The sequence below is a fragment of the Xyrauchen texanus genome, chromosome 16, assembly GCF_025860055.1.
Source record: "Xyrauchen texanus isolate HMW12.3.18 chromosome 16, RBS_HiC_50CHRs, whole genome shotgun sequence".
In the NCBI taxonomy this organism is placed as follows: domain Eukaryota; kingdom Metazoa; phylum Chordata; class Actinopteri; order Cypriniformes; family Catostomidae; genus Xyrauchen; species Xyrauchen texanus.
Window position 1 is genome coordinate 10711429 of NC_068291.1, and position 27025 is coordinate 10738453.

Consider the following 27025-nt stretch of genomic DNA (forward strand, 5'->3'; position numbering starts at 1 on the left):
GCATAATGGGCTTATTCCCTTTACCGGAAAGGCTCTGAAACATCTAGTTAGTCTACTTATTGTTATAGGGGCATGAAGGGGTGTAAATATTCGCTCTAACAATCATTTGATTAAGTGTTTTAATAAAAGTCTCACATTTTGTCATAATTTTGTTAGATTATTTTTGTATGATTCATAATTATTTTCAAGAAAATATGCTGAAGACACTGGATACAATGTAACAGGATGGACAATTGTATTGGACAAAACATACCCTTACTGTTTGATTGATGTTTACAACTTTAAACACTGAAAGTGATTCTATAATATACAGTATTGGGATTGTTTATTTTTTTACCCAGATGACCCCGATGTCTGATTTTGTGACCTCTACTTAGATGATCTGTAGTTACAAAATGTTTAAGTGGCTCAGTGGTTGAGGCTCAGGGTTACTGACCAGAAGGTCTGGGGTTCAAGCCCCAACACCACCAAGATGACACTGTTGGGCCCTTGTGCAAGGCACTTAACTCCAGGTTGCTCCAGGGGATTGTCCCTGTAATAAGTGCACTGTAAGTTGCTTTGGATAAAAGCGTCTGCCAAATGCATAAATGTAAATGTGTAAATGTAATATGCTGTTCCGGGGTATCCAATTCCGAAAAAGTTGGAACAGTATGATAAATGCTAATAAAAACAAAAAGGAGTGATTTGAAAATTATATTCACCCTTTGCTATATTGAAAGCACCACAACAACACATTATATGAAGTTTTACCTTGAGAATTTCATTTTTTTTATGTACAGTAATTTCAAATCATATGATTACATCATGCTCTAAAATAGTTAGGATAGTCGAGCATATACCACTGTGAAACATCACCATTTGGAAGGAGGACACAGGAAACGAGGTTGTGAACTAAAGGTAAGGCTATTAATTGCCGTTTTCTCTTCAGATTAACAGAAAACACAACAGTATACAAGCGCACTGGGTTGGCTCGTGGGGCTCTCTCTCTCGACTGGAGGCTTTGTGTCTGCTTTTATGCCGCTCTCCTCGTGCTCACTGGAATTAGAGACAGGTGTAGCTCAGGTGTAAGCGCCCTTATCACTTTCCTCTCTGTTCTACTTTCCATCTAACATGAGACAGAGCCCAGAGAAGTCGGCAACACTTCTGGGCAGTGTTGATGTAGGGCTTCTGCTTTGCATAGTAAAGTCTTAACTTGCATCTGTGGATGCAGCGGTGAATGGTGTTGACTAACAAAGGTTTGCTAAAGTAATCCCAAGCCCATGTTCATGATATCCATTACAGAAAAATTATGTTTTTGAGACAGTAATGTCTGAGGGATCAGAGATCATGTACATTCAGAAGTGGTTTTCATCTTGCCCTTTATGCACTGAGATTTGACCAGATTCCTTGAATCTTTTAACTATATTGTGCACTGTAGAGTGTGAAATGCCCCAAATCCTTCCAATTTGTCTTTGGGGAACAATGTTCTCAAAGTGCTGGATTATTTGCTGAAGCATCTGTTGGCAAATTGACAAGTCTCAAATGATCCTTGCTCTTGAAAGACTAGGCGGTTTTTGGAGACTCCTTATATACTATGACATGATTGCCTCACCTGTTTAACATCTCCTGTTTCACATCGCCTTGTTATTTTAATTCACCAAATTATTATTGTCCAAATGGCCCCTGTCTCAACTTTTTTGAGCGTGTTGCAATCATCTGATTTGAAATTACTGTACATGAAAATATTTTTTTATGAAATTCTCAAGGTAAGACATCATATTATATGCAGTTTCGGTGATTTCAATATAGCAAAGGGTGAATATAATTTAGAAATCACTCCTTTTTGTTTTTTATTAGCATTTTCCAACTTATTCGGGTTGTACATAACCTCATTACTTTGAATGTTGAATTCATTGAGTGACAAGTTATTAAATAAGAAATAAAATAGCTTATTTGGCACTTTTAATTTAATATTGTATCCAAAGTATTAAGTAGTGATTAACTGTAGTAAATGTATTAACTTTTGGCAGTTTGGTCATTAATTGCATTAATCAAGAAGGGGATTATGGCTGAGAAACCTGTGATTTCAATTAAAACCTATGGGGGGTGCTCAAGCTCTATTTGAAGATTTTGGACCAGTATCTATTGCATCAATCATCTTAATTCTCTCTTGTAAATCATAATATGTTTAGAAATGTCAAAAGTTGTTAAAATGTAGACTATATACAATATTTTACATTATTATTATTAAATATAATTTAAAAAGTATTACCTACATTGTCTTCCAGGTACTAAGCCCTATGTTATCGGTTTATATGAAGCCATTTCTTTCTAGATTCTGGTTTCAGTATCAAACAAAACTCGGATGTGGTAAAATTTTAAGTATGTTCTGGCAGATGAGGTTCTTGCACAACATACCTAACCACAATGTAATACTCTGATGCAAGAAACACAATGGTTTGTCATTTTTCGGGATACCTCATTGAGCAGGCCATACACAAGGAGGCTGAATTTTAAGAATAAATAAATGAACTGAAATGAGACACAAACAAGAATGGACCTTTAATCATTAAAGACTTTTCAACAAGTGAAAATGCATTATACAGTGTAAATTACTGCAAACAGTCATGACTCTGTACCAAATGCCTTTGTTTTGACACATGTCAGCTATAGCTCACCTGCACAAAGGCTCTAGGTTTGATTTTCTGCCAGCATTTAAACACAACTGAATTTCAATACTGCACGTGGGACATCAGTTATAGATGATTAATTGATTAAGCTTAGTTAGAATTAATAAATTGTATTATTATTCAGTTTTCTTCTCCATAAAAGTCAAGACATAATTAAACTATTATAAAGGAACACACTGATGTCATGGTGATGTCATATCCTGTGCCTCCCCATTAAAGCACTCACGATTTGCTTCTGTATTTATATTCATCCTTTCTCCTTTAGCCAGAGAACATGATTATAATAGCACTCATTAAACTCATAATTATGCAATATTCTTAAGGTAAGGTATATCATGTTTTATTGACATTCTTATTTAAACTTAATCAGTTTGATTCTTTTCAATTGTTTTGCAGGAGCCAGTGATGTTACACAGATGCCAAATGCACTAGAGTTCCACAGGGCAAATCAGCACATATGAACTGAGGTCATATTAAGGGTGCAACCTATCGTTACGTGTCTTGGTTCCAACAACTGCAGCATGAATCAATTAAACTAATTGCATTTACTATGCCAAAAAATTATTCAGATTTGGTGAATTTTCTGAGGAGAAATATTCAGCCAGTAAAACTGTAGAAAAGGTGCAGCCTGATGACAGTGGTGTGTATTTCTGTGCAGTCAATGAGCACAGTGACACAGACTTACTTATTATCCACATTATTATATTAGCCATATTTCTGAGTATTACAGTACATTAGTTGATTTGAAATGCATCACAGAAAAAGCAACCAATACCGAACAACCACAAACAATGTGTGTTTGTGTATATACACTCACTGAGCACTTTATTAGGAACACTATGTCCGTAATAAAGTGCCCAACATGGTCTTCTGCTGTTGTAACCCATTCACCTAAATGTTCGACATGTTGTGCATACTGAGATGCTATTCTGCTCACTAGTGGTTATCTGAGTTACCGTAGCCTTTCTGTCAGCTCAAATCAATCTGGCCATTCTCTGTTGACCTCTCTCGTCAACAAATCATATCTATCCGCAGAACTGCCGCTCACTGGATTTTTATTTGTTTTTAGCACCATTCTGAGTAAACTCAAGAGACTATTGTGCATGAACATCCCTGGAGATCAGCAGTTACAGAAATACTCAAACCAGTCCATCTGGTACCAACAATCATGCCACTGTCAAAATCACTGAGATCACATTTTTCCCCATTCTGATGGTTGATGTGAACATTAACTGAAGCCCCTGACCCATATCATTATTATTTTTTTGTACTGCACTGCTGCCACATGATTGGTTGATTGGATAATCATATGAATATGTAGGTGTACAGGTGTTCCTAATAAAGTGCTCGGTGAGTGTACATACATATTGATATATTGATACATTTAATATATTATAAGGAAATGTATAAAATAAAATAAAAAAGACAACTCAAACAATTTGTTCTCTTAAACCTTTAATACATAAATTGGGTCCTTAGTGACCCAGGATCTCATTCCACACCTTTTATATCAACCATTTTTTAGAGTTATGCCCCCACCTCTTTAATATCCCTCAACTTCCTCTAATGAATAGTGTGACAATGCAAAAAATAAATAAATAACAATGTATATATTATTTACAGTATATATATATATTTTTTCTAATCGCTTAATTAAAAAAAAGTGTATAATCTCCTTAGTGACCTGAGATACTGTATGTAATGATGTTTTTGTTACTCAATGTGACACTGTTCAGTGTTTCACTTGATTTATATTTGACATTGCTATTTGATGAAGAAACAACATGGACGTTAACACTAGCAAGCACAACACACACAATTTGTGTTCTGTTCAAATGTAAACGATAGGGGGAGCTGATGCATTGTTGTAGAGACTGTGGAATAAATATTTTAATATCTACATACAATTTTGTAGTATTTGTTTCCATGTGCACCTTAAATATTGTGTCATATCATTGACAGACCACTATATTAGAGTGTTTCACAGATGAACACTAGTCACAATGATCAGAGTTTATCTCTCATAATTTAATGTGGTAGAATGTTATATGTTTGAGAATATATATATATATATATATATATATATATGTATATATTATAGAAGAAGAAAAAAAACATGTATTGTTATAGTTAGAATTAAGACAATGTAAAGCCTATACAAACCTGTTTCTACATTATAAAATTCTACTTTTTACAATTGTAATGCTGGCCTAGATTACCTACATCTGTTAACACATACATACATTTATTACCTCCATCTTGCTTTATAAATTCTGTCCAGTGGTGTAGTAGTGTCTGATGAGATGTCCCCCTGAAGAATATTGTCTGTTGTAATTAATCATATAGTCCAACATGAAAATGTATATAATGGTAAGTTTCTTGCTGGCATGGTGTACAGAACACTACTAAGAACCATGGTATTGTACATTGATGTTAAATATGTATTTAAACTTAAGCGCATTGGGAATTGGGCATTCCAAATTGGGGAGAAAAAAGCAGAGAAAAACAATTGCACATGCAGTATTTTCACAAAGTTTAATTGCATTCGTTAAATTGAAATGTATATATTTACGTTTAACAAGGAAATATATTTACAGCACAGATTATGGTTACCCCAGGGATGCTTGTGTATCAGCATTAGACTCTGGAAATGTCCCACACCTTACTACTGTACTTGCATGTTATTATTAACCCCCCGGAATCTACACCCCTGATCTTGAGTACCAAAGCCCAACAGAACTACATAGCCACGAGTTGTCATTTTTGGGGTACCTCTTTGAGTGGCTCTATCTTCACTTGCTGATTGGCCCTGGGTTTGATTTTCTGCCAGCAGTTAAACACAAATGAGTTTAATACTTGTAGGACATGTAGAATGTAAGCTAAGCAGACTGCAGTTGCCACATAAATGCCACAATAGCTCAGCTGAATTGTATTCTGTTTCCTTTTTTCAGTTTTGAATTAAAATGTCCTCCAGTCAAATCTGAACTTAATCTCTAAAAAATGATTTATAGCAAAGCATAGTGATGTTAGTGATGTCACATCCTGTGCCTCCCAACTAAAGCTCATGACTTCCTTGTAATATATGTGTAATTTCTGCTGGTTTTGCCAGAGAATCAAAATGATTACACTTGCACTAATTAAACTGATCATTCTGGGATTTGCTTCAGGTAAGATATAATCAAATTCCTATATCATTGGTTTTTATTTACTATTAAAATTTGTTTAATTATCTTAAATTATTTTGCAGGAGCCAGTGATGTTACACAAAGACCGAACATACTATGGGTTTTACAGGGAGAATCTGCACATATGAACTGCAGTCATACTAAGGATGCAAGCTATATCTACATGTCCTGGTTCAGACAAAAGCAGCAAGAGTCGATGAAATCCGTTGCATTTATTTCGACCAGCAACAATCCAGACTTTGGTGATTTACCTAAGGGGAAATATTCAGCCAATAAAACTGTAGCTGAGAGTGGATATTTCACTGTAGAAAAGGTGCAGCCTGATGACAGTGGTGTGTATTTCTGTGCAGTCAGTGAGCACAGTGACACAGACTTACTGTACTGCTGTACAAAAACCTAAAAAATTCAATTTACTCTCTGTTTCCCAAATTCCTTTCTTTGGCCATGTTCAGTCTGCCCACTTTGAGTATCCAATAATGTATCTAAGGCAGGTGGAATGCTTTTATTCAACAATAGTTTTTCTTCCTCACTACACTACAAGAGATTGTATACTTCATGCACTCACATAATAATAATAATGGAAACATAATATAACTGTTACGATTCACTTTTGTCTGCCCTGTGTTTTACCCCATCATCTGTTTCCACCTGACTACACTTCCCACAATCCCCTGCTCTGATCACTTCCAGTTTTTCCCCAATGTTTTCACCTGTGTGTCATTTACCTAATTATCCCTCATGTATATAATGCCCTGTTTTTCTGTTCTCCTTTGTTGGTTGTTAATGTTTCTTCTCAGATCATGCCCCGGATTCAGTCCTGTTTGTTTTCGGTTGTTTTTGCTTCCTGGTTTCCTGTCTTGCCCGGTTTCCATGTTCATCCAGTTTTGTATTTAGTATTCTTATTAAAAAAAGCTGTGTTTAGATTCTGCTCTTGTGACCTCCCTCATTGCTACAGTAACAATTATGTTTTTCTTTTCAAATCCTCTATTCTTGCAGGGTGTCGAAACAATTCATAAAAATGTAAAATAGTGTAGGCCTACAAATGACGAAATTATGGAAGTGACCAGCTTCCAAATGAATAATATATAATAATTGAACAGGTAAATAAACGTAAATGTATAAATATTTAATTAAGCCTGTAAATTAAAATGACCTGGACTTCAAATTTCAGTAAACTGAAATGGAAATGTTGTGGTCAAATATAATAGGAACTTTTTTTTTTTTTTTTTAAATAATTATTTTAACTATATCCAAAATTAAGCTAAAATAAACTAAAATCATAAATAGAAACAATCAAAACACATCCAAAAATAATATATAATTATTTAAAGTAAGTAAATGTCTTGTAAGCATGTCCTTTGTGATGTCAGGATTAATATGTATATGCATATACAAAAAGATGATATGCATAATTCAGTGAATGATGTGCAATAATCTAAATTCTAAAGATAATATTGTATAATTAATTACCTTGCGAGTTAAAATGTCATTTAACATTATAGAGTCGTTGCTTTCACATTCAAGCCAAAACAAGACATGAATCCAGCAGATGGCGCTAAATTAAAGGACAGTGTATTTTAAGAGAGTGGAGTTGACTCATAGAGCACAGGAAACTCTTACGTCTCAACCACCTTACCAGAAACAGACAGTGTGTGTTTATTTTTTTGTAACCTTATGGAAACGTTTGCTTTGTTCGGTACCATACTTCCATATGCTGTAGATACTTCATAAATAGTAAAAGTAATATGGTGCTGTAGAAGTATTCTATTCTTGATTTGCCTATATCTACACATGGGACAGGTCTCATAGGTTTGGTTTTAGGTGCCATCAACTGTGTTTCCTGTTTAGTTGCGGAGTTCTTTAACTAAAGACCCGTTATATGATTATTTTCACATATTTGTATTTCTTACATGCTATTTAGGCATCAACATTTACTTATTAATGCTATTAGTCATACGAAACATAATATAAGTAACATTATGTCAACTCTCTACATACTAGGGTTAAATGTTCTGCTGAGACGCAGTATAGGTTGCTGCTAAAGTTGGTTTAATTGTGGTGAAATAAGCATGCTGTTGAGCTTAATACAATTTCAACCATTAAAGTGAACTCTCCTCTTTACCCCCTCTATCACCATTATCTTACTTAACTCACTCACTTAACAGAGAGAGACCATTAAATGCAACACAATTCAGTATAAAGAAATGCACGGCAATGTCGTAACAGGGTGTCATAATGGTCAGAGCTCAAGATGAGACATCCACTTTAGATATAACAATGCACTCAGGTCAGTCTTATATGCAGACAGCTAAAAGCACCTATGTTATGATCAGCTTTAATACTCTATTTACAAATGTGTCCGCGTCTTGATCCACATAGACTTACAGTATGCTTATTTCTTATGGACCAACTTGTGGTTTAGGGCTTTACTCAAGCACAAAGTGGTGATAGTGTATGGACTGTCCTTTGTGATATCTGAACATGCAACTTTGTGCATCAATATAAAAAAGTTAATCAGAGGTCCTTAGAGGACAAAAATGTCTGTCAAAAAACTGCCATAATAATATGATATATTATAATATTATTTCCCACTTTCAATTAGTAAATTTTTTTAACCAACATCAGTACATCAACATAATTATCAGGATTTTAATCCTTTGAATGCCAGTTTGTTTATATAATGCCACTGTTGTTACAAAAAATGAATTATTTTTCATATATTAAATGCTACGAGGATTTTCACAGTCTGAGATATGCCGGTGATTAGCAACATTGATTTTGATGCATTATTTTATTTTGTTGCAGTGTCAGATTAAAAAAAATTTAAAAAGCACCTTAGAGGACAAAATTGTATGCGTCAAAAAACTTCCATAAAAATATTGTGTATTAATATTATTTTCCACTTTCACTGACTTAGATTATTTTAACCAACATCAATCCTGATCATAATGCCACTGTTTTTTTACACACACACACACACGCACGCACGCACGCACACACACACAAACACACACACGTTGGTGCAGCTATCATTATGAGGACTCTCCATAGACATAAGGATTTTTATACTGTCCGAACTATAGAATTTATCCCCTACCCCTAAACCTAACCCTCACAAAAAACATTCTGAAAAAACATTTTCAATAAAACATAATTTAGTATAACATAATATAGTGTTTTTAAGCGATTTGAATTATGGAGACACTAGAAATGTCCTCATAACTCACATTTATAGCATAATACCCTTGTATTTCCTTGAGTTATTAATACAACTATTATTTAATTATTTTTAAACACGATTAAGAATCGTGTTTTATCTAATTACACAATGATGATTCATCGACTTTATAGACATTACAGTTTTATCGTCTGTTAATGCTGATCTTCTGTAAAGCTGCTTTGAAACGATGTGTGTTATGAAAGGCACTATACAAATAAAATTGACTTGACTTGACTCTTTATCAGTTTGTAACCTAAAAAAAAGTCCTTGTAAACTACTTAAACCTGCCCACATACACACACACACACACACACACACACACACACACACATGTTGTGTTTCCATGTTTTATGGGGACTTTCCATAGACATAATGGTTTTTATACTGTACAAACTTTATATTCTATCCCCTAAACCTAACCCTACCCCTAAACCTAACCCTCACAGAAAACTTTCTGCATTTTTACATTTTCAAAAAACATAATTTAGTATGATTTATAAGCTGTTTTCCTCATGGGGACCGACAAAATGTCCCCACAAGGTCAAACATTTCGGGTTTTACTATCCTTATGGGGACATTTGGTCCCCACAAAGTGATAAATACACGCTCACACACACACACACACACACACACACACACACACACACACACACACACACACTTCTCAATACACATATACAAAACACATTCTGACATCCATACTAACACACAAACACAATTTTAGCTGCATAATTGATTCAATTGTCCTGCAATGCTCTATAACACAGCAAACAGAAAATAGGAAAAAAAAAACATGTATTTGCTCCATAGGCTAAACATGAGAAAAATGTTGCCATCTGGTGGAAAATATAAAGAATGTAACATTTTGAAACCAGGCCTCTGGAATAAAAGCATAATATCATAGAATTCATGATTTTATGCTTTAATGGCACTGGGATCAAATATTGCAGATTTAATGGATTTCAATGGGGACATTTTGTGTAACTATTTTGTGTACACAGTGTATTATAGATGTAATACGAACTGATGTTGAAATATCAAAATTCCCCCAAAATACACACCTTTGGCAAAATTTATGCCGTTGGTATTAACAAATTATTGAAAAAAACAAAATTAAAAAAGACAAAAATGTCCCGATGTTCGCACAAGGGTTAAGTAACCAACCTACTTTAAATCTTTAACCACTAGGTTGCACCACCTAGTACCACCTCTAGGGGCACATCATATTTGGACTTATTTAATCCTCAAGACTGTGCTACAGTATGTTTAGTTATTCATGATGCATTTGTATTTGTCTGTCTTGTTTGTATCACTACAATGGGCTGCCACTATATGTAAGCTACAAATTGGATCAAACCTGACTTTATAATAATATTTCCAAGCATCACATATACTGTATTTAGGCTACTCATTCTAATTCTTTTTGTTCATCTCAGGCCTTCAGGTAAACCAAAACCCAAAGGAGATCATTCTTCTACAAGGTGGACCAATGAAGGTCTCCTGCGTCATTACAGGCACTGATAACCCAAACCTGTTCTGGTACCGTTGGACCCAACAAGATAGCTTCAAGCTGGTGTTCACTTCGTTGGGTAAAGACATAATGGACCCAAAAAGCGAGGGGGATTTTATGTCCAACAGGCCAGAGTCTCTGCAGATATTTCTGGAATCCAAAAATGTGACCCAGAGTGGTTCTGCTGTTTGGTACTGTGCAGCCAGTCCCCACAGTAAACTAGACGAATCTGAATGCTGCACAAAAACCCTAACGGTTGAAAACACCTTTCTGAGTTAATATGGAAGCTCAAATGTAATATCCGAGGTCTTGTCTGTCTCAAACTGCAATAAACTGAGTAATGCCCTGATTTTCCCCAGATATTATTTGCAGAATGTTTTATATAAACATACTGAGGAGTTATATTACTATCTTAAGTTTACTTTACATGTAAATCTGATTTCATATACAGCATTTTTTTCATTTCTATATACTGTAGAAACTCCTATAGAAACCTAAGTATGCAAAGATTTAAATAATAAGATTTTTTCCCATTGGCCAATTAATGTGTGACATACCTATATTTTAAGTATTTTTTAAAGCCCAAATCAGATAATAAGTAACCAGGGTATTTTATGTTTGTACTTTTAAATCAAAGATGTTAACAAAAGCAGAATTGCAATATTTGTTTTGTGTTTATTTGAAACCCACGGTGTATTTCAATACTTTGCAATGGTTTTATTGTTTTCATTAATTTCCAAGTTGAATGCTTAAAATAAACTTCATAATACAAGTTTCATAAATAAATTTTTTCTAACATCATGTCGACGTATTAGGCTTCAGATTACTCAAATTAAGCAATGGAAATGCATGAGTTAAATATGTTCCAGAAAAACAATACAGATGTGTGGGTGTGCGGTGCAGACTGTTGATACAATAACCTGCAAACATGCTCCACAAATGAATCAGCCCTGCACCAGTTTCCATGCAGCAGCACTTTTTCACTGTTTCTGTGTGTGAGTTCTGAGGCTTGGGTGCTGCAGGTGTGTGTGTGTGTGTGTGATGCAGGAATGAACATGAACATCTCAAGAGTGTTCTGACCACATCCTGCCCAACACCTCTGCACTGCTTGCAAAGAAATGACACCACATCCTGCTTTCAGCTGCAACAGTCTGCTCTCTGATGCTTTATGTCTTCTGTAGGCCATTCAAACTAGAATAACTATTCCAATTAAGTGGTTTTGGATTATATTTACATTTTATAAAGAAATGAGAAAACAAACAGTGTTTTGTTTAGAGAAGAATACATATTCATGCAATTATTAGTATTAAGTATGGATGTGTATCAGGATAAGATTCTCTCAAAAATGTTTTAAGAATGCTCAGACTCTCTATTTGTGAGCCTATGTATAGTTGGTGTTATTTGCAAATGTTATTTCAGTTGCAGTTTCACAGTTAGTACTTTTTACTTTGTCTTGTTCCAGGAAATTGGAAAATAATAATTATATATTATTATTATTTTTTTATAAATCAGTTATCTTTGTTAAGCTTTGGAGTTCACATCATGAGAAAACGTAGAGGTTACAGGTCATATAATGTCTTATTTTTCTTGATTCATTGGAATTGTCTTACATAACTGAGATAACACACCCACATTTTCCAAATGTGCAAATTTTCCACTGTGCAGAACAGATGCAAATATTCTCTCTTTCTCGTAAAGCAAAGGACGCAGTTCAATAAAGAATATTTTAGTCATAGCAAAAAAACAGAATCCAAAATGCCAGGAACAAACAGAAGAAAATATTTTGGTAGTTCTGCATTTGACCTAAACAGTGCTTCTCATGGTTAGTTGCCATTTCCTGCTTATAGCTTTAGCTTAACCAGTCAATGTATGGGTTAATTCTTGATGTGTGTGCTAAACTAACAAGGAAGTGTCCAGATTTGTGGAAAATTATTCATATTTATTTTTTTAATATTTGATTTGAAGGCATACAATCTCAAAAACAAACACTGTTATACAATTATAAGCATGAATCAAATAAAACACAGCAAATAAGCAACTCAGTAAATAAGACAGAAAAACAGTTCTGATCTCTCAATGGTGAAGATGATGACAAATGTGTCTCATTCCTCTGGTAATTGTTTTCCGTTTATTGAAAACTGTGGGAAAAAATATAGATCATAATAATATTGGATAAAATATTTACTGAATACAGTAATGAACTCTTAAACTGTATAAATATCATTGCATTAGATAGATATGCGATATACTTTAATAAAAACACCTGAATAAACTGATTTCATACATCTACATAATATCACCTTGGCACCAGTTGGTTAAAAGTAATTAGAAAAAGTGTGTCCTTGTTACAGTGTAATTACAGTATTGAGTAATATTAATTAACAACATGTACTCACTATAGGTTTAGGGTTAGTTGCATGTATTTATGCATACTTTACTGTTATTACTATAGTAAATACATGTAATATGTATAACAAGGACACTGTAAAGTGTTACCAAAATATTGCTCAGTGAAGTTAGTTCTGTAAAAAGGTCTTGCTAAGTCTAATGCAATGAACGTGATGTGACATGAATGTGTGGCTATTGCATATGATTTCTGGATTGCAGATTTGATGATGTGAGATGTACACAATGACTATTGTAGATTACCTTGAGTTTCCACATCAGACCGCCCACAATCAGAGCGTACAGCACACTCTTGGAGAGGAACAGGATGTAGCCAATGCCAACCGTGTTCAGTGACCTCAGATTTACTAATATCACAAACATGCAATTGAAACGAAGTGAAAAGCAACGATTGTTACATTATACACATGTCACACACACACACACACACACACACACACACACACACACACACACACACACACACACACACACACATGTTGTGTTTCCATGTTTTATGGGGACTTTCCATAGACATAATGGTTTTTATACTGTACAAACTTTATATTCTATCCCCTAAACCTAACCCTACCCCTAAACCTAACCCTCACAGAAAACATTCTGCAATTTTACATTTTCAAAAAACATAATTTAGTATGATTTATAAGCTGTTTTCCTCATGGGAACCGACAAAATGTCCCCACAAGGTCAAAAATTTCGGGTTTTACTATCCTTATGGGGACATTTGGTACCCACAAAGTGATAAATACACGCTCACACACACACACACACACACACACACACACACACACACACACACACACACACACACACACACACACACACACACACACACACACACACACACACACACTCAGTTGTGTTTCCATGTTTTATGGGGACTTTCCATAGACATAATGGTTTTTATACTGTACAAACTTTATATTCTATCCCCTAAACCTAACCCTACCCCTAAACCTAACCCTCACAGAAAACTTTCTGTATTTTTACATTTTCAAAAAACATTATTTAGTATGATTTATAAGGTCAAAAATGTCAGGTTTTACTATCCTTATGGGGACATTTGGTCCCCACAAAGTGATAAATACACGCTCACACACACACACACACACACACACACACACACATACACACCTGTATGTATATATTCAGTACTGTGCAAAATTCTTAGGCACATAAGATGTTTCACAAAAACTGTCTTAAGATGGTTATTTAAATCTTCAGCTTTTGTGTGTCAGTAGCAAATATGCATATGAAACTCCCGAACATTCCTATTGCAAATAGAATAGAATAGAAGAACAGGGAGCCCTGCAAAGGTAGCATGGCACCCACAGAGTCCCCTGATGAATAGTGAGTAAGTCTGAGATTACATGAAGAGACAAACGCAGTTGAGACAACCTATAGATAGAAGAAATGTAGCTAGCTTGGAACATCCTATCTGCCAACAACAAAGAAAAACTGTGTCTAGGTGTACCTAGGAGAATTGGTGCTGTTTTAAAGGCAAAGGTGGTCACACCAAATATTGGTATAGCTTTGTTTATGTTTACTGGTCTTTGTATGATGTGAATTGATAAATGTAAACTTGTTATGGCATTATTTTTGAAGACATCCTAAAAGTGCCTAAAACTTTTGCACAGTGCTATATTTTACAGTCCAAGCAATGAACACACAGTGACCCCAACAAGTATTTTAAAACCTAAACCACACTTGTATTTTATTGCATTAGATAACAACATCAAATCAATTAGCGTCTGCACGAATGTTCTCAAAATTCACTATTCTTAGCCATGTTTCAATTATTTTTGTTTTAACTAACTGCTCCCACAGTCATTTTTAGTAGATGTATGAAGTCAGGTCCCCTCAAGTTTACACAGGTGTCCTAGAAGAGTGTCCAAATGCTTTTTGTATTAGTTTTGAAGATTATATCCATTGTTTTGTAATTACGTCTGTCAACTGCTATTTTATTTTAATCAAAATAATTACATGACATGAAGATAATTTAATGAATTAATCACATATAACAATATTTGCGGACAAATGATCCCAAATAAAGATATCATAATTAATAATTCAAATAATTATAAATATAATATAGGCTATATAATAAATATAATAATTCAGTTTGAAACTTGCATTATAATGGAAGACAATTAAATCCGGTCAATCTGTTCTGCTCTCACAGCAGGACAATTTCTCTTTTCAATCTGCATTATTTTTGATTGTCAGTTTATGTACATGTTTATGTATCATGTCAGAAGGATGCGTCTGAAGTGTCTTTGGTATTCAGCATCATAAACATTGCATTTTTAGGTCACTGTGATAAGTTAAAAGTAGTTGAAACTTAGAAAAATCATATCTTGACATTCCTGCATTTTGTTGTTTTTCTTTACGCTGTCAAGAATGCATCCTGTGTGTATCGGCTCTTATTCTATGGCTGTGCTGTCTGTGAGGTTTAGTGAGTTGCATGGACCACCCAATGCTGACGTGGCTTGTAAAAACACACAAAGTTACACTTATTTCAATTTTGAATTGCTCCAATGGTACAATAATATGTCATTTTATTATGACATGTCCATATGGGTCATAGGTGCATGTTTACATTAATTATTTTTAATGAGTTATTTTTATAGAATTAATTGCATTACATTTACAGCACTATTTTGAAATTAAAACATCTTTTTGTGAAAAATGCTGATGGTTGATGTTTTGTTATCCAATGCAATTACATTAATTCCTTTTAAGTGTTACTTGACTCAAATGTCCACATGCCTTGTGGCCACTGTATCATGATTATTTTTTCACTTGGAATATACATTAATTTTCGATGACAAAAGCATGCTTACCTCTACGATCTGGGGGGAAGAAAAAAAAAATTGCTTTTAAGATATTGTATCCAGGAATAACACTTTAAAAACCTTATTACCTTATTTACATTATTTTCCAATTTACAAACCTTTTTGGCCTCTTATGCTGTATTTGAAATCAATGTATCGCTTTCCATTGTAGAAATAAACAGTACAGGTGAAGATATTTTGGGGGTTCATCCAGTCTGCATCATCAACTTTCATTCTGCTGGTGATACTGTACTTTAAATTACTCTTGTCTTGTTGGGCTGTAAGGTCAGTTGCCACTTTGGTCTTTCTGTCTTTGCCATTTACTTGCCAGGTTACATGGACATGATCAGGATAAAAGCCAGAGGCGACACACACCAAAGTTGAAGATTTATCTATCTTGTTTTGGGAACAGATCTCTCTTGGAGAAGGTGGTAGGACCTTGACTTTGGGTACAGAGATGTTCGTAGCTTGAAAAGGACAACCGATTATTAGAAAGAGTCATCAAATACTGTTTTGTAAATGTGTAACGGGGTCAATGAAGTCAATGAAAAGTCCCACCATAATATACAAACAAACATGTTTGGTGTGTTTGTGTGCTAGCAAATTAACTTGATATGACTGTTCAGACCAGTTGTCCAAAAGTTTTTGTCTTTTCTATCCCCACAGTCCCATCAGTAAGGATCAAGTACCCCTTAATCAACACTAAACCAGAAACGTGTTCCTTTTTATGCGTTCCTCATATTACTGGATATATTTTAGCATGATCAATATTATTACAAAGGCCTTTATACAATAACTCCCTTTTAAACCACTGTCAATCATTACTGTGGGTGGAAAACAGAAGTATGGCTTCCTCGCAACTGAAGACATTTTAGAAATATAGAAGCTGTTATTTTAGATCTATATTTAGTTTGATATTGGCTTGATATACAGGTACTCAGATATTTGATGGGATTGTTGTGGAGAAGAGTGAGGGAGATTGGTAAGAGCACTCATTTACAGTATATGCACATGCTGTATGTTCCACTGCAAGTATTACAATTTTGAAACCAACACGACATTACACAGATTATTCTGTTTTCTTTCCTTTAAAAAGTAACTTAACGTGTGAAGCCATTTATTAATTAAAATTATGGAATATTTTCCCAGCCCTAACATATATATATATATATATTTAAAAAATATAAGTACCCCCTTAAAACTGCTTAGGTACACTCTGTAACATGCGTACACCTGGTTGGCAATAATTGTATTAGATTTTGTTTTATGCTATTATTTGGATAAAATACCGAATGTTATTTATCCTGTCAAGACCAGTAGCATGTTATTAATATTTCCTTATATATATATATAGCTTTTTATGTTAGTTGAAAATGTAATAAATGTTCTAATTGCAACAAATATGTAAGAAATTATAAATTAAAAAAAAAATCTTAAACGTTAATTAAGATTTTACATATAAAAAATGACTTTGTAAGTGTTCGTTGTAGTGTTCTGTGTGCTCCTAGCTTTCTACAACCAATGCATTTTTCATTTGCATGCATTGCATAATATCACCATTTTACTGCATTCCAGAGATCAAATAATTGAATATCCTGAATGGTGTCTACTTAAGTACCACGTTAAAATTGCAGTGTAAAAATCGAATTCAAACTTACCCAGAACTGTTAGTTTGGTCCCTTCTCCAAATTCTAGTTTTCCGTAGCTAGAACACGATGATTTATCTCATTGCATATACCACAACAACTAACAGCAATAACGGGCAATAGTAAACTGTTTTTTGGGGCCCCTTTTCAGTTTGAGACCATGAAAGCCATAGTGGCCTCCCAGCTGTTGCCTTGAGAGGCCTCTTGTAAGTAGCAAAATGGACTGAAATGTAGTTTGTCTAATATGAATTACTGTCAAAAAATATATAGGTATTTGTTAGTTCGTGATATTACTTAGTACATTAACTGAGGTTAACTAATTGAAACGTATTGTAAAGTGTTACCTGAGTAGACATACATCTGAATAATAACCACTGACTAATAAATGCTACTGTATTGTTTCATGGTCTAATACATATGTACATTTAATATCTATGTCATCAGTCAGCACTGACAGTTCACATTACAATAAATAAATGTGTGATGCTTGTGAGACGTTTGCATGTATAACGTGCTGCAATTAATTACACATTTATTCAGTTCTTTCAATTATACAATGTATGTGTTATTCTGCTCTAAATAGTAGTTTAGATTGGTGGATCATATTCATATAGAATAAATAAGGATGCCTTTGTGGATTTTCTTTTATGCTATGTATTTTATTTATTTAAATGTGAAAATTAGAAATAAAAGGTTGTAGTACATTTTAAAATGAAAACTTTTTCTGCATAACAACTCTGTAAGCAAGTCTACTAGACTGTTACGGTAATATGATGTGAGTTAATACTAAACAGAATGGAGCAAAATATAAGAAAAAAATAATACAATTATAAAAAAGATTTTACAATGAATTTGCTATGTAATATTTAGCACATTTCCATTAAGGTAAATCCTCAAAACACACAAACAGAAAAAGAAAGAGAGAGAGAGAGAGAGAGAGAGAGAGAGAGAGAGAGAGAGAGAGAGAGAGAGAGAGAGAAACAGAGCTACAGCATGTTGAAGATTTCCTTTCCAAGTGTAACTGGATGGTGGTTCTCTTGGCAACTTCTTCAATCCGTGATTTAATGAGTTTCAGTGTATTCACTTGCCAGCTGAACCCTGGAGAACAGAGAACACATACACTTCAGGGAACACTAATTGTATCTTACAAATAAATTGATAGATATTTAATTAAAAAAGATCTATCTATCTATCTATCTATCTATCTATCTATCTATCTATCTATCTATCTATCTATCTATCTATCTATCTATCTATCTATCTGTCTGTCTGTCTGTCTGTCTGTCTGTCTGTCTGTCTGTCTGTCTGTCTGTCTGTCTGTCTGTCTCTCTGTCTGTCTGATCATCTGTCCAAATTGTCAGATGATCACACTCCAAGAAACAGACACATAGGCCTAGTACACACAAATATTAACCAAATACACATACACATTAGTGGCATGGATGTTCTTCCAAATTTTACTGTAAAATTACCAGCCTTACCTGTTTTAATACAAATACCAAGATGATAAGGCCGTAGAGTCCACTCTTAGCAATAAACACACCATATCCCAGCTTTATCATCTGTGCTGATTTTATGTGGGTTTCTGGAATTTAAGAGATCACATAATAAGAAAGGTGTATAACATACTGTAGTCTCATCTGTTTTCCACATAGCAGAATTAAGTAAGTAGAAGTGCTTGAGCCTATCATAGCATGTCTTGGGCTGAAGGCAGGGAAACACCCTGGGCAGGTGGCCAGTTCATCACAGGGCTAACACACACACACGCACACACACACACACACACACACACACACACACACACACACACACACACACACACACACACACACACACACACACACATGTTGTGTTTCCATGTTTTATGGGGACTTTCCATAGACATAATGGTTTTTATACTGTACAAACTTTATATTCTATCCCCTAAACCTAACCCTACCCCTAAACCTAACCCTCACCGAAAACTTTCTGCATTTTTACATTTTCAAAAAACATAATTTAGTATGATTTATAAGCTGTTTTCCTCATGGGGACCGACAAAATGTCCCCACAAGGTCAAAAATTTCGGGTTTTATTATCCTTATGGGGACATTTGGTCCCCACAAAGTGATAAATACACGCTCACACACACACACACACACACACACACACACACACACACACACACACACACACACACACACACACACACACACACACACACACACACACTATTTGATTACTTCAAAAGAATACTTCCCAATGATGTTGGTGCAGCTATCATGAGGACTCTCCATAGATATAATGATTTGTATACTGTACGAACTATAGATTCTATCTCCTTACTCTAACCCTACCCCTAAACCAAACCCTCACAAAAAACTTCCTGCATTTTGAAATCTAAAAAAAAACATAGTTTAGTATGTTTTTTTAAAAAAGTGATTTGAATTATGAGGACACTAGAAAATGTCCTCATAAAACAACATTTATAGCATAATACCCTTGTAATTACCAGATTGTATCATAAAAACATTTCCTTATAAACCACATAAACATGCACACACCCACACACCCACACATGAAGAAAAGAATGAATCCTTACCTCGGTCATATCCGTCACTACCTGTAAATTAAAAGAAAACTGTATTAAGAAAAAAAGTGCTTTGGTATTTGTTTAAAAATATTAAGACACAAACATATGCAAATGATACCAATTATGCATAATTTGTACCTCTAATTCCATGAATGCTGGCTGAACCTGTCGAATATGTCTTTCCATTATAGAAAGAATACGTGCAGGTAAATTTGTTTTCTGCTTTGTTCCATTTCTCTTTTGGGACTTTGAGTCTGCTGGACATGTCATACTTTCCATCTGCATTTTTGGTAGCTTCATTGTCCGTTGCCACACCGGCGGTTACTGCTTTGTTTCCAATTTCCCAATTTATTTTCAGATGATCTGGGTAGAAGTTCATGACCACACATACAAGAGTGATGTGCTTCTTACATTTCTCTTTTTCAGAGAGTGTAGTAACTGATATACTTTGTGGTTCAGAGATAACCATACCAGGATCTGTAAAATAATATAATAAAAACATGTGTGATTACAATGCTGACCATCTCCCTTTGACATTTCAGTCTGCTCAAACAAAAAAAAACAAAAAACAAATCTGCAGTTTTATGAACATTATATTATTATTATCACCATTACTATAACTTCTAAACAGTTTTTAGTATATATATATATATATATATATATATATATATATATATATATATATATATTAGTGACTCCATTAATGCATACGTGTCTATATGACATCATTTTCTATGAACACACTTAGAATAAATCTCCTATAGCCCATTTCTACAATCTTTGACATCAAATGTGTACATGCACCAGTTGCAGAAAAGTACAAGAAAACCTAAATTTCCAAAAACAACAACAACAACATCTACTATACTATGTGACATCCTCCATTGATTAAAGCACAGTAAAGCCAATGTAAAAGTTCTAATAAATCATTCTTACCAAGAACATTTAGCTTAGTCCCCTCACTGAAATAGGCAGGATATGTACCAGAGCACACTGAATCATAACAAGGCAAATCTAACCACACTCAGTCTGATGTTTATGATTTATAATGTATCTAAATATATACTTAATATTTAATGCATGTTTTCATCTTACTATTTATATAGTAATGCTGTTTTTCTGTTGTCTCTGTGTGTTCCTAATGTTCTGAAATAGGGTTTGATATTACAGTTAAGACTTTTTAATCATTTCTTTAACATCTTTTTGTGGTTAATTGTTTCCACAGTTGCAATCATGTTCAGTTGCAACTGTGGAAACAAGCAGCTTGTTTAAAAGGTAAACCACAGACACACTTACAAAACACTAATTTAGCCAGTACAGAATTACATGCTGATTATGAACATATCTTACTTTATAGAGTATATACCAACAGTATGACAGACTTACCATACGAAAATGCTAATTCTTAGAGTGCAAATTTGCTAAAGTTGTAACATTCAGAAACCTTCAGAGCTAAAAGGTTTATATAACATTTAACTATTGGCATTGGCTTTTCTGACAATGCAAAGCAGTTCACAGTTATCCAAACTGACCCCCCAAAATAACAATGTATTCACTTCTTACCTAGAACAGTGAGTTTGGTCCCCTGACCAAAGTATGCAGGTCTGTTGTTCACACTGCTAAACGGCTACAGTAAAACAGCCCCTATCACTTTAACCTGATTAAATTCTACACTGCATGACTATGATGCTCAAAATATAGATATTTAACTCAGCTTTAAACTACAGACAATGCATTTTGACATTGTGAGAAACATACTGTACTAAGTCAATTTATTCTATTTTTCCTCGAAATGCTACTAGATTTGTTGTATCGTTTCATAGCTTAGTAAATACAATGAGTTATCTGAGTGATAGCAAGGGAAACAAGTGTCTTTTTATGGTTTGTATTTAGAAGAAGTGATTAATAGCAATACCTATTATTAAGATTTTTTAAAGAACCCTTTCAACATTTTCACCAACAACATGCACAGAGCATACTGACTGAGAACATAACAAATGACAATAATTTACCTTTACATTTAGTCACTTGGCAGACACTTTTATCCAAATTGACTTTCAAATGAGGACAAGAAGACAAAGAAAATAAATCTTACCTAATACAGTAAGTTTTGTGCCATTGCCAAAGTATGCCGGGCTGGTATTGTTCACACTGATTGTAAGCTACAGTTAAAACCTCAGCTATGGTCAAGATAATGTGAACATTGCATTTAAGACTAATGAACTATTCCAATACACGACTAACATCATAATTAGACATATATTTCATTAATCCTCCATTTAACACTATGAATCCCATTAAATAGATATAACAAAGAATATTATTTTCAAGGTTTATGCATAATGGAGTCATCAAATAGCATCCTTTTAGACATGAATGTCAGAGAGATAAGAATAAAGTTATATTGGTTATTTCTGAAATAGCACACATATTACTCACCTAGAACTGTAAGTTTAGTGCCATTGCCAAAGTATGCTGGATAGCCAGAGTTCACACTGATTCTATGCTACAGTTAAAACCACAGCTAATGTTGGATCATATAAACAGTGTCACTTTTCCCACGATATCTAGACATAATTAGGCCTTCCTCAAGATTCTAACTATATCATACAATATTATGTACCAATACTTATTCACAAAGAAGCCATTATTTAGATATAACTAAGGAATATTCATATTTTTTTCTGCAATTACCTTTATTTTACTTTGACTTGAACTATATTGCAGTGCTGTAATTTTTACAAACAGATGTGATAATGCAAATCCTCAATCATCAATGAAATAGCATTTAGAGTTCTAGGTTTCTTACCCAGTACAGTTAACTTTGTTCCATTGCCGAAGTAAGCCTGAGCAACACCAGAGTCACAGTACACATGTGCACTAACAAATTTACTCACAAAGACTAAAGCTAAAGCCCTAGAATCTGTTTTTGCTCCATTAAAGCTTCATATCTACATATAGGCTTTTCCTTATACTTCAGAAAGATTACTTTAGCCCACTAAGTAATAATTTCTCAGATCATTTGATAAATATCACACATAAACGATACTATTTTCATGGCTTTTTGCATAGACAAGTCAACAAATAACATAATTTTAGAGCTGAACATCAGATATATTGGATATGTTTCTAAATATCCTAATGCATTATTCAACATTTTGTGATTTACTCACCTAGAACTGTAAGTTTAGTCCCATTGCCAAAGTATGCATTGCCAGTGTTCACATTGACTTCTTGCTACATTTAAAACCTCAGCTGTAGCTGTCATAAATATTGTGACTTATCTCACCACTCTAACTTCATTTACAACAACCCAATTACATCAAAATGATTAAGAACTATGCAGATGTGATTAATTTATCTATAAAATCAATAATACTTGATTTCAAAAAGCAATATGCATGTTTTTAATTACCCGACTTGACATAATTAATGGTGTGAATTAAATCTGATTGTGCTTTAATGTCTACTACGTGTTTACAATGCAATTAATGAAAGTTGGTTTCTTACCCAGTACAGTTAACTTTGTTCCGTTGCCAAAGTAAGCTTGATATCCACCAGTGTCACAGTACACATGTGCACTAACAAATTTACTCAAGACACCAAATGCTTTAGCCTTAGAGTCTTATTTTACTTTAAAGAAAGCTGCTTGACTATGTCCATTTTGGATTAACCACTTTAGCCCAATGAGAATTTACCATTTAAAACATTATTTTGAAAGATCTTCATATAGTGGTATCAACCAACAGCATTTTAGACTTGAATGTTAGATATCTGCAATCCTAAATATCCTCATACTTTCTTAAATATCACACAGAATGCTCAAATTACTCACCTAGAACTGTAAGTTTAGTGCCATTGCCAAAGTATGCTGGATTCATATTGTTCACACTGATTCTATGCTGTAGTTAAAACCTCAGCAAATCTCAATGATGCAGACCTTGCCAGTTAGGTTATCTGACAGAATTCATAACAGTTCAATGTGTCTTAACAAGTACAGTTAACTTTGTTCAGCTGCCAAAGTCTGCCTGAGAAGCAGTGGGACATCACACATTGGCACTAAATGTATTTAAGACAACAAATGCTAAAGCCCAAGAGTGTAATTTTACTCCATAATACTCCATAAACATTGCTCAACTATCTCAATTTAATGTAAGAAAGATTACTTCAAAGAATACTTCCCAATGAAAACGTTTTACAATTTTCAATATGCCATGTGATACATGTATATTATACAGTATGGCATAAACACACACAAACACTAGTTTTTCCCCATATACATACTGCATAACATCCACTAACACTGACATCCACTAAAATCCTTTTAACCCGAACATCATAGCGATACAAACTTAAATATCCTTATAAGTTCTTACATATCACACAGAATAATAAAGTTACTCACCTAGAACTGTAAGTTTAGTGCCACCGCCAAAGTATGCAGGGTCGTACTGATCACACTGATTCTACTCTACGGAGAAAACCTCCTCTACATCATTCCAACACATTTATCTGCTTTTTCGGGAATTTGTGTATACCAAAAGGTATCTGAATGTTGTAACAAGTGACACTCAAATCTTGTCTAATTAGGATCTCTAACAACAGATAGGTTCAGATAATGCAGCAAGCCACCTTTGTTTTTGAGCTACATGGCAAACATATTTAATTATGATCATTTTCTAATGTTTACCATTTAAAAAAATATTTTTAAATGTCAAACAGTTTAGCAACATTAGCTTAATTTTTTGTGTCTTACCAAGAACTGTTAACTTTGTTCCATTGCCGAAGAAAGCTTGACCTCCACCAGAGTCACAGCACACAAGTGCAATAATAGAATTACTCGGACTCCTTAACATTAAGCCCTGCTATTTGCTTTAATGCCGAGGCTTTATTTCAAGACAGATATCATAATTTTTTATCTAACATTATATCTACACTGATAAAGAAAACTTTTATTAATTAAATCCAAATCTTAACAATACACAAAGTTTCCTAAAGCCAAATGCCATATAAATCTGTTAAAGATTACAGAAATAAATGAATAAAAAACCATCTTATGTTGCACTATGCAAAATAAAGTCAAAATATTTCTTACCTAGGACTGTGAGTCTGGTGCCTTTACCAAAGTATGCAGGGTTGTAATTGTTCACATTGATTCAATGCTACAGATAAAACCTCCTCTTACCTCAATTTCATCTACTTATCATCACTCATTCCACAATATAGAGCTACTTATTAAGTAAAATACATTAAGAACTTATGTTTTGATACATTTCTCATGTTCACTTCTGATTTGATTAAGAATTGTCATTTAAAGACTATAAAGAGTATGTAAGTTTTTCTTACCAAGTACAGTTAACTTTGTTCCTTCACCGAAATATGCTTGAGCAGTAGAGGACACAGTGTACATGTGCATAAATAAAATGATCTAGGATAGGCGCTAGGTTTAGTCTCTGATCAGCAGCTGGTTAAAGACTTCATGTTGAAAGAGTTTTCCCAACATTTCAATGTCAAATCTTACAAAATAATTATATTCACTATAAAATGTCTCACCAGTTACTGTAACTTTAGTCCCACTGCCAAAGTGTGCAGCACTGAACTGATTTCACTGTTAAGCGACAGCAAAAAAACTTTTTTAAATGATGTCCCAGAACTATCACCACAGCACTCTTGCTCAATGAACAACTAATAACTTCAAGGTAAACGCCACATTGTTTGATTCATGATCTTTGAAAAATGTTAGTTTACAATGTTTAGTAACTTAGAACGTTTTAGCACCAAAAACAAGACAATCTGATTAAACACATTTGAGATGTCACTTAAGCAAACATATTTGATCTGATTACGTTTTGCATGTCATACCATTTGGTATTTCTACATAATTTCTACAATAATTATAATCATTTTTCTTACCTAAAACAGTGAGTTTGGTGCCATTTCCAAAATATGCTGGCGTGTTGGAGCACAGAGTATCACGACAGTATCACAAACTTCCATCTTACATAAACTCGCACAACTTTAAGTTAAGTTACTTCAATTACTACTTACATGTGTCAATAGCATGATTTCAATTGAGTTAATCTTTCATATTTGCAAAACTGGTTCTTACCTAGAACAGTCAATCTTGTCCCTTCACCAAAGTAAGCTTGGCTGCTCCCATAAGCACATCGTATAAACTCACTGATAAAATTACTTGGACTACATGGTCCTTACATTTAATAAACATGCATACAGTTAACTTTATAGTTTTGTTGTGTTAGAGTACTCTCCGTTTTTCAAATAAGAATTTCTTTTATGATTTACTCATGTTATTTTAAATGTGAAGATGAAGCATTACTTACCAAGAACTGTTAATTTCGTGCCGCCACCAAAATAAGCTTGATAATTGGCACAGCATTCGATTGTCATGGCAAAAACGGTCCCAAGTTCTCAAATAATACATTGATCTGAAACTGGTTCAAATGTTTGCTGTACATGCTAAATAATCAGTTCATCATGGTTGAACATTAATGGACAACCATCATCACGTTTGGATTAACATTTTTGTAACTGTCTAATCTTTCCATGAACATTAGAGATTAAAAAGTATGTATTAATAGTTAAAAAGTAGGTTTCTTACCTACAACTGTTAATTTGGTTCCAGCTCCAAAGTATGCTTGATAGGCATTGTCACAGTGAGATGGTATGCACAAATTTGCCAAACAAGCTATGTTTAATCTTACAAATGATTTTCAAACACACTGAGTTTGCTGGATTACATGTCGTATTTTGAATGTGTTGTGCCGTTGCTGCTGTCATAGTTTAGTCATAATGAACCAAATATGAAAGTTATAGGCCAGACCCTAATATCCCATCAAACAGTAGGCAGTTGAAGCATTTAAACATTTAAATAAAGTAAACTTACCTAAAACTGTCAGTTTTGTTCCCGGGCCAAAGTAAGCTTGTGAGCCAGTGGCACATTGCCAATCGGTGCTTCAAAATTT

General features: G+C 34.0%; 3 gene segments (V, D, J or C); 2 read left to right on the forward strand and 1 right to left on the reverse strand.

Moving 5' to 3' along the window:
• Nucleotides 1-5782: 5782 nt before the first annotated feature.
• LOC127656726 (T cell receptor beta variable 27-like) lies at nucleotides 5783-6254 on the forward strand. The segment is given in 2 exon segments: nucleotides 5783-5836; nucleotides 5917-6254. Coding segments are annotated over 2 exon segments (387 nt in total).
• Nucleotides 6255-10353: 4099 nt separating this feature from the next.
• On the forward strand, nucleotides 10354-10975 carry LOC127656727 (T cell receptor beta variable 30-like). The segment is given in 2 exon segments: nucleotides 10354-10408; nucleotides 10511-10975. Coding segments are annotated over 2 exon segments (408 nt in total).
• A 7123-nt stretch (nucleotides 10976-18098) lies between these two features.
• On the reverse strand, nucleotides 18099-24371 carry LOC127656638 (T cell receptor beta chain MC.7.G5-like). The segment is given in 5 exon segments: nucleotides 18099-18568; nucleotides 18952-19055; nucleotides 20052-20072; nucleotides 20181-20519; nucleotides 23878-24371. Coding segments are annotated over 5 exon segments (528 nt in total).
• Between the last annotated feature and the right edge of the window lie 2654 nt (nucleotides 24372-27025).